This window comes from Ctenocephalides felis, unplaced genomic scaffold (assembly GCF_003426905.1).
Source record: "Ctenocephalides felis isolate EL2017-DRISC unplaced genomic scaffold, ASM342690v1 CF-g0.4_SCAFFOLD_01492, whole genome shotgun sequence".
Classification (NCBI taxonomy): Eukaryota; Metazoa; Arthropoda; class Insecta; order Siphonaptera; family Pulicidae; genus Ctenocephalides; species Ctenocephalides felis.
In genome coordinates, this window is record NW_020537646.1 from 46,742,016 (window position 1) to 46,757,897 (window position 15,882).

General features: G+C 27.9%; 1 protein-coding gene and 1 pseudogene across 1 annotated transcript in view; both read right to left on the bottom strand.

The window, feature by feature from the left end:
- LOC113371307 (synembryn-A) overlaps positions 1-11,971 on the bottom strand; it is a 38,277-nt gene extending 26,306 nt beyond the window's left edge. The window contains exons 1-2 of the mRNA XM_026611940.1: positions 11,940-11,971; positions 11,743-11,882 (exon numbers count right to left, since the gene is read on the bottom strand). Of these exons, the coding sequence (XP_026467725.1) occupies positions 11,743-11,780 (38 nt within the window). The 5' untranslated portion in view covers positions 11,781-11,882; positions 11,940-11,971. The remainder of the gene's footprint in view (positions 1-11,742; positions 11,883-11,939) is intronic.
- Positions 236-1,003, bottom strand: LOC113370487 (annotated as a pseudogene).
- Positions 11,972-15,882: the final 3,911 nt, after the last annotated feature.

A 15,882-nucleotide genomic window follows, 5' to 3' on the forward strand; every position in this document is an offset into this window, starting at 1 on the left:
AATATTAAATATATAACACACATTTTATTAAAAGATATTTATTTTTTGTTATGGTAGATAACCCTTAATTATGCAATAGGACGCTGAAAATAAAAATATTAAATATTTAACGGATTTCTATTAAAAAATATTTATTTTTATTTGTTATAATGTACATAACATAGAAGTTCAATAGTTCAATAATATAAACATGATCAAATAGTTTTATAAATATATTGCAAGTTCTACAAAAACATTATTTGTATAATTTGTTGAAACACTCTAAACAAAGTGCTGGTTTCCCCTTGCAATGCGCGCAATAAGTTGTAACTCTTTTTGCCTTATTGGCTGCAAATGTTCTGCCCTTTTTCAAAGTTAAATTTTTGTAGCAATTCTTGCAGCGTTTCCGAGACTTCCTTGCCGATTTCTCAAATGATTCCAGCATATGTTTATTTGACTGACCATTGCACTGATTTTTTTCTTTTGACAACAGCCGATCAATGATTAATTCTCTTTAATTTTAATATATTTAACTTTTTTGTGCCCCATTTTCTGTGTATGTACCAAGCATTTGCAATCGATGTTCCACAAATTTTAGTTGTATCACTATTTTTCGATACCATTTTATTGTTTTGCGTAGGCAACTATAATACCCTGATAGCTGATCCGATACGTCTACGTCTTATTTTGCATCGTTATATTCGAATACAACATCGGGCTTTATTTTGCCATTTGCTGCTTCTATAAATTGGCATTGATGATGATTTGCAGTGGTCAGCATGCACACTGGTCTTTTGTCCGTCCATTTTAAAAATTTGATTCCGCTGCGATTTTCCAGAGCCAACAATTCACCACGTTTTTGTTTTTCTTTTGCTTGGGGTGGTAAATTCTTTCTGTTAATTTTCACGGTACCACACATAAATGTAATATTATCTAAAAGAAGTTTAACTAAAGCAACAATAGTGTAAAAACTATCGATGAAAAGAGTGCGCCCCTCAAATAGCAAGCCGTTCAGCAATCTCATTACCACATCTTGAGAGTGGCATTTTTCAATCATCGTTCCATTTTTTCCGGCATATTTTCGATATTATGCGTATATCCTTCGGGTAAACATAATTTATATAATTTTACGCCATATTTATGTCGCTTTCCTGGGATGTATTGACGGAAACCTAGACGTGCTCTCCAAGAACCATGCTCTCATCGATAACAATTTGTCTCTCATTTATTGATTTCGACACCAAATTATCATTATCAGTAAAACAATCATCCACCTCACTATTTACACAAAAATCTTCTTCATCTGAAGATGAAGAAAGTATCCGTAATCTTGATGCCCTTTTTCTACTCATATTTACATATTCATCACAGTCACTCAGTATTATATCCATGTTGATATTTTTAGACATACGAAAATAAAAACCACAACCAACACTATGTATACTACTTTGTAATAATGATTGTCAAAGCAACATTTAGGCAATAAAATATTATTATGAATAATGTTGGTTTATAAAGAAATTTATAAAATGAGTCAGGTGCAAGATTATTCCATCTAACAACAATGGATATATTCGAAAATAAAACTAACGGCAGTTTACAGGTAAAAACGGTCAGTCTAACCGCGTTTCTACACTAAGCTTTATAATTCTACCTTTTATAAAATAAAAGGTTCAAATATCAGCAGAGTTAAATCCTTATAATAAAATAATCTCATCTAAAGAAATAATCCTGATCGTGAGCAGATATGCAGCGCCTATGCAAATCTGAACGTGCAAGAAAATGCACGCCGCCCGATAAAGGGTATCGTTCTTTGTGCGGCCGTCACATAACAAAGTATGCAAAAATCGGCCCCGGCGTGAACGTGTTAAATACCAATGATATCACTGATAAATTTTGCACTCTAAAGTATTGTTATTTCAGCCTATGGTAAAACCAGATTAAATGTATTTCGTTTCGTATATTTTTCGGTATGTATATTCCTGATTGCCGTCATTCACGGCCAAAGATTGTCATAGTTAGAAATATGACCCCCATGAATAGTAATTCAATAAATTATACATTTGAGCACTTGAACACAATTTCATTGTTCTGTATCTTTGAAGTAATATTTTTGTATTTTCTGGAAAATACACAATGGTATTATGTTCAGTTTCATACCTAAAAGGTCATAAAACTGCCTATGAGACGAGAAAGCGACCGCTTTCTTCCCAAAGCAAAAACGCCAAAAACAGTAAATGTCTGCACGAGTTAACAGATACTTACGTTAATACCAGTTTAGGAAAGTCGGATATGACAAATCCTGTGTAACAACTCCACTCGGATTCACTCCGAGGGAGGAGTTGCATCTGAATGATAACTCCGGAGTGAGTTACCCATCTCTAATATATATATATATATATATATATATATATATATATATATATATATATATATATATATATATATATATATATATATATATATATATATATATATGTGTGTGTGTGTGTGATAATTATTTCAGATGGTGATAAATATGTTGATATTTTGACAGGCAACCATCCAGATAATAAAGATAAAGAAAACTATATTTTGTTTGTTAGGGTGAATTTAATGGTCCATATGTTTCAGAAATTTTATTTATATTAATTATTAATTTTATTTTCATTATTATTTGCTTATATTTTATATCAAATCATATTACGGATATTTATATTATTATTTATCAATATTACTTGATGTTAATAATTTAGCAGTTGTAATAATTATTGAAATTAAAAAAAAAAAAATATGTTTCATATCCCTACAAAAACTACAAAGTAAGAAAGAAAGAATATTCGAATTTAACATAACACAAGTATAAAATACAAAAATACAAAAAGATAAATCTAACATAAGGTATATATAAGGTCAAAAAATAATAAAAATAAATATGAACCATATTCATAAAATTAATTAAAAGAAATTTATTATTTGTCCTTTCAATTAAGGGGGTTGTTCTTTTTTTATTTTTATTTGTTTCGGTTTTGAGATTTTTGATATTATGAAAGCTAAAAACCTTAGAATTATTTAAAAAAAAAATCATCTCAATATCTATTTTTTTGACGAAGTTATAGATATATATATATCTCTATACGTATGACCTTCTGAAGCGTTTTTATCGTTCCGCGAGCTATTGTATGCCAGCTGCCTCTTTTTCATTATAATACCTCATGCACATGACCTTTTAATGTGTCAGCATCTTTGAACACCATCGTGTATTTCGTACAATGAATTAAATAGTGTATTTAGTACATTATATTAAAAACTTTAAATACGTTTTCTCAAATTGACTTTTTTCAATGCGGTGCCACAAATTAAAAAAAACTACAAGTCGGATCGACTTGCATTTTTTTTTAATTTGTTCACCACTGCAATACCTAGTCCCCCTACCTCAAACAACTTGATAACATTACGCAAAAAATTTTGCGAACCTTCTCGTCCCAAAAATAGCCTTTTTTGACACTTTTTTTTCAATTAGCTGCCATTTTCTTCCTTCTTGCTTTTTTTCTTTCATTTTGGTAGGGGGACTGGATTCAAACTTCTTCTTCAACGTAGTTTCGTTTTTTTTTGTTTCAGGCGATGCGCAACGGATTTATCTGTGGCACCGCAAACGAGATCGATTTTGCAATGCCCACTTTGGCGCCACCTGGTTAAAAAATGACGGCAAAAAAATAAAATAAAAAATTTCTTAATATTCTATGATTTTGTAATTTTTGTTTAAACAAAACTGCATGTCTTTATGATGAATACATTTCGAGAAAACAAAACAAAAATCTTGCATGTTTTGTAATAAAAAAAGAACAACCCCCTTAATTTATAAATATAATTTATGTTTATTCATATCAAACAAAATATAGATTTCTTTATCTATATATCTGGATGGATGCCTGTTTAAAAAGTTTAGTTTCACAATATATATATATATATATATATATATATATATATATATATATATATTAATTTGGAAATATGAACAAACAACACTCTTTTTGCACTAATTTATTAAATAATAATTTTCACAAACGTTTTGAGACTAGGTTTGTCTCATCATCAGTGTGTTATAATTAAAAAATTTTTTTTAAAATATGGAAATCTAAAAAAAAATTTTTTTTAATTATAACACACTGATGATGAGACAAACCTAGTCTCGAACGTTTGTGAAAATTATTATTTAATAAATTAGTGCAAAAAGAGTGTTGTTTGTTCATATTTCCAAATTAATATCTATTATCCACTCAGAATACATTTGTAATATATATATATATATATATATATATATATATTATATATATATATTATATATATATCTGTAATATTTTTGCAGCCCAACCGTCGAATTAAAAAAAGATTAAATAACAAAATGATTTATTCCATTAAACGTTTCGACACTTGATGTGTGTCATCATTCAGTAATCTAAAAAAACATATAACATAAATACACAGTTGATGATAAATATAAATATATAAAAGGAGGAAATTATACATACCAAACCAGGAAAAACAACAAAAAACATTAATTATGATGTAAAATTGATTGTACACTAAATTTGTGTAAAATAACAGAATACTATTATATTAACAAACGAGAAATAGGAGAAGCACATATTGCCCTCCTATATTTGATGTTATTGATAGCATTGCATTGTGGGCACTGTTCATGGTTAAAAGTACAACGCAGTGTAGACACGCACGTGTAATGGAAGATCGGGAGAGAGTTGCGAGAAACGAAAAGGGAAAGAGAAACAAAGAAGAAATATAACTAACGAAAGATTCTAAAACTGTATTGAATTACTTTTCATGAAATTAATGATTACTTTGACACTGTCATGTAAGAGATGAGATGAATTACGTTTGTTTACACAAGAAGTATTAAGGGATGTAAGTAAAGATTCAACTATCTTTCTAAGGTCACAATTTTTTTCAATGTAAAGGATTGAAGGATCTGACATGTTAAAAGTGTGATTCAAGTTTATCATATGTTCAGAGAGCATCGTTTTGAATTGATTTGGGTTTCTGGAATTATATATATGTTGATTAATCCTCTTGTATATATATTGGGAAGTTTCACCAATGTAACAACTATTGCAATCATTGCAGTCCAACCTGTAAACAGAATCAGCAACCCTATCAGCGCGAGTTTTCGATTTAAGAGAAGAACTAGCTGTAAGTGGAATTCTGTCTTGAGGCAATTAGGGCATCGTGCCTTAAGGCAAATTGCTGGAACTTCCCGTACCAAAAATTATTATTTTTTTAAAAACGATTAACATTTTTGAAAAAAATTTACTTCGAAAAAATAAGATTTTTGAGACTATAAATTGGACAAAAAATTACTTTTCTTTGAAAAAAAAAATTTTTTTTTTAAATTTTTTTAAAAAAATTTTATAAAAAAATTTTTTTTTTTTTTTTTAAAGAATGTTTTTTTTATTTTGACATATTTTGGAAGATCTGAACTTTTTTTCAAAGCAATCGTACTGCTTTAACTGCATAGAGACAAATATAAAGCGCGGCGTCGCTGTCTAACGGGTAAACATTGATACGGAACCCATAGGAAAATAAACAAAATTTATACTTATTGTTAAAATCTCTATAAAATATCTGAAATTTTGATGTGCATATGTCTAATGATCATTTTTGACCGCCAAATGGCACTTTTTTTTACTTTTTTTGTTAGATCTCCGAAACCGCTAGCCCGTACCAAAAATTATTATTTTTTTAAAAACGATTAACATTTTTGAAAAAAATTACTTCGAAAAAATAAGATTTTTGAGAACTATAAATTGGACAAAAAATTACTTTTCTTTGAAAAAAAAAATTTTTTTTTTTAAAATTTTTTTAAAAAAATTTTATAAAAAAATTTTTTTTTTTTTTAAAGAAATGTTTTTTTTTATTTTGACATATGGAAGATCTGAACTTGTTTTTCAAAGCATCGTACTGCTTTAACTGCATAGAGACAAATATAAGCGCGGCGTCGCTGTCTAACGGGTAACATTGATACGGAACCCATAGGAAAATAAACAAAATTTATACTTATTGTTAAAATCTCTATAAAATATCTGAAATTTTGATGTGCATGTGTCTAATGATCATTTTTGACCGCCAAATGGCACTTTTTTTTTACTTTTTTTGTTAGATCTCCGAAACCGCTAGACCTGCCTTTATGAAAATTTGATCAATTCTTTATCTTGTCGATACAAGTAAAATGTTTTTGAATTATTAAAATCGGACGCTCCGTTCTCTAAAAACTGAGTTACCGTTCTCGGCACTTTTTGCCCCGTATCTCCGGAACGGCTAGACCTGCCTTCGCCAAAAAACTAATCAGCACGTCTCCTTGTCAATACGAATCGAATGTTTTTTGAATTATTCAAATCGGTTGATCCGTGTTCCCGAAATCGTCGACGAAAATTTGTATCCGCACATACATACACACACGCACACCACACACACACACACACACACACACACACACACACACTCACATACATCCATTTTTTCTAAGGTATGCCAAAATGTTCAGAACCTCTGAACGTAAAGATATATAAAAATTTCATTTTCGATTTTTTTGCGATTACTATAACTTACCCTACGGGAAGTTAAAAAGGGCAACGGAAAGTTGTCAAAACTGAAAACCAAAAGAAAACCTTCAGCGGCAAAATAACTTTTTAAGAAATATGAAAAACTGCTTAAAAAGTGGGTAAACAACACCTTTATATTTATCTAAAGAGGAGAATTAAATTTAAAAAAGAATTGTTAGATAGGAAGAACTGTTTAAATTGTTTGTAAAAACTCTAATCTATTTTTATGACTTATTAACTAAATATTGAAGGATAAGGAGTAATAACGTCATTAAAAATAAATTAGAGTTTTACAAAACAATTTAAACAGTTTTCCTATCTTAACAATTCTTTTTTAAATTTAATTCTTTCTTTTAGATAAATATAAAGGTGTTATTTGTTACCCTTTTCAAAGTTTTTCTTATTTTTAAAAAGTTATTTGGCGCTGAAGGTTTTCTTTTGGTTTTCAGTTTTGATAACACTTTCCATTGCTTTTTTCTTCTCTAAATCGAAAAACTCCCGCTGATAGGGCTACTGATTCTGTTCACAGGTTGGACTGCAATGATTGCAATAGTTGTTACATTGGTGAAACTTCCCAATATATATACAAGAGGGTTAATCAACATATTATATAATTCCAGAAACCCAAATCAATTCAGAACGATGCTCTCTGAACATATGATAAACCTGAACCACACTTTTAACATGTCAAATCCTTCAATCCTTTACATTGAAAAAAATTGTGACCTTAGAAGATAGTTGAATCTTTACTTATATCCCTTAATACTTCTTGTGTGAACAAACGTAATTCCTCTCATCTCTTACATGACAGTTGCAAAGTAGTCATTAATTCATGAAAAGTAATTCATACAGTTTTAGAATCTTTCGTTCGTTAATTCTTCTTTGTTTCTTTTCCCCTTTCGTTTCTCGCAACTCTCTCCCGATCTTCCATTACACGTGCGCGTCTACACTGCGTTGTACTTTTAACCTTGAACAGTGCCCACAATGCGATGCTATCAATAACATAAAATATAGGAAGGCAATATTTGCTCCTCCTATTTCTCGTTGTTAATATAATAGTATTTTATTATTTTACACAAATTTAGTGTACAATCAATTTTACATCATAATTAATGTTTCTGTTTTTTTTCCTGGTTTGGTATAAATAATTTCCTCCTTTTATATATTATATTTATCATCAACTGTGTATTTATGTTAATGTTGTTTTAGATTACTGAATGATGACACACATCAAGTGTCAAAACGTTTAATGGAATAAATAATTTTGTTATTTAATCTTTTTTTAATTCGACGGTTGGGCTGCAAAAATATTACAAATACGTATCAACGTCGACAAAACTATCATCATATATAATAATATATATATATATAATATATATATTATATATATATAATATAATTCTACACATATATATATATATATATATATATATTTTGTAGAGTTTCGAACAAGAATCCAAAATAATACAAAATAAAAACAAGAAAAGTTTTTAAAAAAACAATTCTTTATTTAATTATTTGTTTATTGTCGACGTTTCGGAACTAGGTACGTTCCATCTTCAGGACATCTGTCAAGAAACATGATCTTGATGAGATTTTAGCAAACAATATGTTTAGGAAAGAAAATAGATTTTTTCTTAAATAATGAATTAAATTGTAAAAATATAATAATGTACAGAAATATGATAATATGTTCAAAATAAAAATGATAAAAATAAATGAGTGGATTATCAGAACAGGATATTAAACATAATAGAAAAATTTTTTTGAAAGTTATGGAAATTTTTTTTTTTAAGAAAAGGTTAATGACAAAGTTGAATTAATTACCTGTATGTTTGAATATTTGTTAGCACTTTTTCACTAAACAAGCTTTTTTAACAAAAAAAATGATTTTTGAGTTAATTTTCCGCCGAATAATTAGATTTTGTAAATCAAAATTACTAAAAAATTTGTCTTTTTTAAAATTATTATTTGAAAACACAAATAATATTTTCTCTGGATGTTGTTCGATTGGTTTTCGAAAATTAACTAAATGAAACTGGTGTGCCTTTTGTAACACGTGTAAACACTTGAACGAGAGATGTGAGATTGTATGTGTGTGTTTTTTATATGTCAGGGTGTGAATACTTAAATTGTTGATCTTAAAAGGAAGTCGATATTAATTGTTGTCAAAAAGTGTAAAAATTTAAATATGAATCATGTAATAGGTTGTGATCTGATCTAATGTTGACACTGTTAGAAAACATTTATGAGGATGAGACAACTCTCCGCGAATAACCTTCTAAAGATGCAACTTTCGTGATATAAAATCTTTGGAGTGAAATTAAATGAATGGGCGTTTTCTATAGAGTTGTTGTACTAGGGTACTTTTGAAATTTTTTTGTTTATGGTGGACCACACTTAGTTCATGTTGTCTCATTCTCTTGTGTACATATTGGGAGGTTTGTCCAATATATTGAAAAGCACAGTCATTACAAGAAACAGAATATACTACATTAGTATTGAGATTGGATGGGGTGGGGGATTTAATGTTCGTAAAGAATTGGTTGAAGGAGTGTAAGGATGAGCCTGATACTAAAAGTTTTCTTCTAACAAAATTTTGGCAAAATAATAATATAAATCTTCAAGTATGGTATGCTGCAGTAAATAAGATTGGTTTGTTTTTGATGTTAGTAGTAGTAGTTAGTTACTAACATCAAAAAACACCAATCTTATTTACTGCAGCATACCATACGTTGAAGATTTATATTATTATTTTGCCAAAATTTTGTTAGAAGAAACATTTTAGTATCAGGCTCATCCTTACACTCCTTCAACCAATTCTTTACGAACATTAAATCCCCCACCCCATCCAATCTCAATACTAATGTAGTATATTCTGTTTCTTGTAATGACTGTGCTTTTCAATATATTGGACAAACCTCCCAATATGTACACAAGAGAATGAGACAACATGAACTAAGTGTGGTCCACCATAAACAAAAAAATTTCAAAAGTACCCTAGTACAACACTCTATAGAAAACGCCCATTCATTTAATTTCACTCCAAAGATTTTATATCACGAAAGTTGCATCTTTAGAAGGTTATTCGCGGAGAGTTGTCTCATCCTCATAAATGTTTCTAACAGTGTCAACATTAGATCAGATCACAACCTATTACATGATTCATATTTAAATTTTTTACACTTTTTGACAAACAATTAATATCGACTTCCTTTTAAGATCAACAATTTAAGTATTCACACCCTGACATATAAAAACACACACATACAATCTCACATCTCTCGTTCAAGTGTTTACACGTGTTACAAAAGGCACACCAGTTTCATTTAGTTAATTTTCGAAAACCAATCGAACAACATCCAGAGAACAATATTATTTGTGTTTTCAAATAATAATTTTAAAAAAGACAAATTTTTTAGTAATTTTGATTTACAAAATCTAATTATTCGGCGGAAAATTAACTCAAAAATCATTTTTGTTTAAAAAAGCTTGTTTAGTGAAAAAGTGCTAACAAATATTCAAACATACAGGTAATTAATTCAACTTTGTCATTAACCTTTTCTTAAAAAAAAAATTTCCATAACTTTCAAAAAAATTTTTCTATTATGTTTAATATCCTGTTCTGATAATCCACTCATTTATTTTATCATTTTTATTTGAACATATTATCATATTCTGTACATTATTATATTTTTTACAATTTAATTCATTATTTAAGAAAAAATCTATTTTCTTTTCCTAAACATATTGTTTGCTAAAATCTCATCAAGATCATGTTTCTTGACAGATGTCCTGAAGATGGAACGTACCTAGTTCCGAAACGTCGACAATAAACAAATAATTAAATAAAGAAATTGTTTTTTTAAAAACTTTTCTTGTTTTTTATTTTGTATTATTTTTGGATTCTTGTTCGAAACTCTACAAAATATACACAAATCCAAGACTCTACCATTCAATATATATATATATATATATATCTAAACTACTAAATCTATATATATTTAACTACTAAATCATATATATATATATATATATATATATATATATATATATATATATATAAAGCGAGAGGTTTTTCTTCAGATGGTGAAATAATATAATAAAATTGTTTTTTTCTTGGGCATCCATCCAGTAATTAAAAAACAGTTTTAATGAAAAATGTTTTATTTTAAGAACATACGTTTCGGGTCTTGATTTGACCCATCTTCAGTGCATACAAATAAATTTTGAAAAACAACACAAAAACGCAAAATTGCACAAAAAATAAATAAAAGTGAAATAAAAAATTGATGAAACGTACAACATGTTCGTTTGGAATAAGCTTTTTTATAATAAAATATATCATTTATTTTAATTTTACAATTTTTTAAATTTTTCATAACTGTACGTTTCATCAATTTTTTATTTCACTTTTATTTATTTTTCGTGCAATTTTGTGTTTTGTGTTGTTTTTCAAAATTTATTTGTATGCACTGAAGATGGGTCAAATCAAGACCGAAACGTATGTTTTTAAAATAAAAACATTTTTCATTAAAACTGTTTTTTAATTACTGGATGGATGCCCAAGAAACAATTTTATTATATATATATATATATATATATATATATATATATATATATTTTCTGTGATTTTTTTCTATAATATTTGCATTCTAATATTATAATATTATTTATAATTTTATTTTCTGAACTAAATCTCCTTTTTTAAAAATTTATTTTTTATTTATAAATGTTTTCTGTTCGAGGATGTGGAATGTTGACTTCGTCAGGAACTGTTAGAAATCAAACAAAATTTTTCTTATGCATTTATACTATTTTTAATTACCTTCACTATTTTTATATTGTATTTAAGAAAACTTAAATTCACTAATATAAATTAAAAAATTTAGGAATTAAATAATTTAATTTTAGTGAATGATTCATGTTTTTTTATTCCAATGTTTCGAAGGTAAAAAGTGAAATTTTTCAGGCACTAAATAATTTGAAAAGGGCATAAAATTATAAAATTAATTTTGTATGTTTTTAACAGCTTCTGAAGAGGGAGATATGCAATGTGCCTGAAACATACAAAATATTTATAAATGTAAAATTTAATAAATATTTGTTTTGAAAGAAGAAAACATTTAGATTTTATATATTGATTATATTATGAAAAGAATTATACCTTAATGTCCTTACAACTGCTAGACATACTTGTTGCATGGAAATACATGACAGGTTATTTATGTTTGTAAATAAAACATTCCAAACCTTTTGACCTACTTCATTTTCATAAAGATAAGGAAAACTAAATGTTTTTTTGTTCTAAAATATAATTTATAGTTACTAATTTTCAAATAAACATTTTAACTTTATTACAACCTTTTCTAAAAACTGTTGAAGCAAAATTTGATCTTTTTAGGTGGCCTGTGATGGACAACAATTCGTCCATTATTTTAAATGCAAGTCACCGTTTTCCTTGTCCAAAAATAAAAATAGCAGTCTATTAATTGAATTAGCTTAAAACAAATGGCATTAATGCGCCCACTATAAACTTCACAAAATGTCATGAGACAATACCGCCAACATTTGAAATGTTTAATGCATAGATAAATAAACATAATGGACGGGTACGTTCGATGTGCAATCTATGGGGAGTTATCTCCGAACAAATGTATATTACCCATAGACCTTATACAATACATGTATACATAGATAAAAGAAGAGTATAATATATAATATAATATAATATAATTATATAGCATGTATAATATAATATAATATAATTATACAATACATGTATATTATAATACATATTATATATATATATATATATATATGTATATAAATATATATATATATATATATATATATATATATATATATATAATATGTATATAAGGTCTATGATATTACCCTGTATTGGAAAGACTACTATTTTTAGCGATAAAAAGATGTCGCTACCAGTTTCAAAATTTTCTTGCCATTTTCTATCAAAGTTTGTGGTTCGCGTGTTGTTTCTGTAATTAATTGTATTCAAGTAAACATTTATGTAAAATTTAATCTGGCAAAATGGAACGCACCAACTTGTGGTAACTTCAGAAATAATATAAAAAAGCACTTCTTTCCGGCTTTATGAAGTGAACATATTAGAAATATCCAAGTATATTTCAAAGAATAGTTCTCATGTCTATATTTCATAGTAATATAAGAAGAGAAAGACAATCTGATAAGAAAGAGAACACTCTGCAACTCCAGTGGAAAGAGTTATAATAATTCTGAAAATTAAAATACCACATGCTATTACGACTTGATATTATATTACAACATGTTATGTTTATTAGATGTTCTTGAGAATACAAATTTCTGCAGAATGTAGTGACTAAGCATAGGAGTGTCTTGACACCAAGGGCATGTAAAATGTATGACACATCCATTATATGTTGAGGGAGTTAAGAAGGATAGACTAACAATGCAATAATTTAAGGTATAAATTGCAACAGAGTATAAAATGCTCAGAAATACTCCTAAAATTCCGGAAACAATAAATGTAAGGACAAGAAATGTTATATTGCTTCAATTAACAGGCCTACAAGCCAGTCAAAAGGACCGCTGCACTGTTCTATTGACACAATCGTATCATAAGAAATTTAAGAATTTGTAGAATGCAGCTTTAGTAATGATTGATTAGAAAGCAAAATAACTATCAAATGCAAAGATAATGTTAAAGAAGAATGACTCATAAATGAATTTTAATTCTTGGAATTTAGTTTTCTATCAATTTTGATATCAATATATACTGATTATGATATCAATATATATCGATATATATATTATGTTTACTTATCTATGAATATATATATATATATATTTTATGTCTGTGGGATTTACTTTTGAATTTGTTCATCATTTGTCATTTCTTTTATATATACTATTTCATTATCTATAGTATATACTCTATATACTTAAACTCTTTACTTTTCTCTTCTGAGTTTTTATCTTTTTAATATATTATTATAAGTAATTAAGAAATTAATATAAGTCAGTTCGTGTAAATTCATTATACTTATGAAAGCTTTTACAATATTTATGTGTAGCTGTTATATATTGTTGATCATTAAGTAATTAATATTGATCATTTCTTTTAAGTTTATCATTTTATTGTAAATGCTCCTACACAATCTCTGTGTAGTTGTTATATATTGTTGATCATTAGGTAATTCATATCGAACGATCGATATGAATTACTTAATGATCAACAATATATAATAATTATTATATATTGTTAATCATTGAGTAATTCATATCGATCGTTCCTTTTAAGTTTATCAATTTATTGTAAATGCTCCTACACAATCTCTGTGCAGTTGTTATATATTGTTGATCAATAAGTAATTTATATTTATTTTTTCTTGTACATTTATCATTCCATTGTGAATACTTTTTTTAAGTTACTTATAATTGCAAAATTATAATACTTATTATTTTGTAATTAATACATTTATAAAAAATTTAATTGTCATGTAAAAATTTTTGTAATATATTTGAAACTATATTTTGTATTTTGTATGTTTTTTTTTCTCATTTCCAATATAAGAAATTATTTAGGTTTTCTTATTTTAAATTACGTATGCGAACCATATCTAAGAATAATACCAGCGGTTAATTTATATACTGTACAAGTGCTGCCTCCTTCAGATCGCTGTAAAAATTAAAATGGAGGTAATGTCAAATGGTCTGAGATAGCGATCTATTTATGTATACTTATCTATGGTGCAATCACTGACCATAGATAAATAAGCATGAATAGATCGGTATATCTGGCAATTTGACGTTACAGTAGACTTTTATGCTTATTTATCTATGCAGTAGACCCTCGCTTTACACGGCACTCTGGGTACACGGTTCCTCTGGCCGGTAATCTCCGAACAAATGTAGATTACCGTGTTTTGAAATGGATTGGCATTCGAATTGATCGAAAGATGGCGCTACGATTTACAATTTCATTGATCTAGCTTGATCTACATTGATTTGATCGCCATTTTCTATAAGTTGTCATCGCGTGCTGTAGTTGAGTTATGTTATCATAGATAAGTAAAGATATGTATGTTATACTTGTTGAAGTAAAACTTCTTTAGGCGCGATATGGGTGTAAAAATTTTTAGGCGCGACACGGGTGTAAATCCGTACAAATGCAACGAAAATGCCAACGTGTAGTTGAACACTACGACGCCGTAAGCGCTGATGTCGCGAGTATCCACTCCCGTCATGTCATGCGTAAGTCGAGCGCTAAACCCTATATGAACTTGCATTAATTGAATCACGTTTTTTTACAAAAGAAGAGGTTGCTGTATTATGTCCTCATGGAATAAGACTTTTCTTAGAGAATAAATGTATCATGGAATATAATAAATTTATACTGAATCTCGTTGAAGACAAAATAATATCTACTGCCACGGATATTTATGTAGGTTGCCATGCGACAGATCAACAATCATACATTCGTCAGCAGTTTCACAAAAATCGGTTATTGATACCGGGGGTTTGCCGTATGAAATAATTTTAGTTCTGAATAAATTTTACATTATAACAACTAATATTGATGTAAGTGATGGCTTAGCTAATGGTTGTGTGGGAAAATTAGTGTACATAGAACGTGGCGATAATGATGAACTTCTACGTTTATGGTTTGAATTTCCCGGTAAGATAGGTAACAAAATTAGGAAGAAAGCTTCACATCATATTCAAACTCTTAATATCAGTAGGACAGCTGTGCCGATGCTCAGGAGATCTTATTATTATTGATGTTATATGATTATTAAAAGATGATTTTTAAAATTCAAATATGATGTTTTTTTATTTTTATCTTAATTGCCTACTCATACAATATTAAAAGTTTTACTTCAATCGCGTGTGATCCTTACGCGCACTCTTTTTTTTATGTGATTGTTTATATATAATTATGTTTTGGTGAATACTTTTTTTATTTATTATTAAGTTAAAATGGTAAAGTGTAATGTGCCAAATTGTGATAACTCCAAAAATATTAGAAACATGTATGTCTTTTCGGTATGTATATAATGATGTATTATGCATATAATAAATATGTATCATGAAAATATTATTAAAATGTTCTAGATGCTTTCAATTTGGGTGCGGAAGGTGAATAATCCTTTAATAGATGAGTTTGCCACAAACTCTTTGGTTTGTGGCAAAAATCAAAGATAATTTGAAATCGAAACCAATTAGAAGTGTCTCTTTTACGGCAATCACAGAATAGTTCTCAGGTCACTGAAGAATGCTCTTAAGCAGACCAGGAGAACAA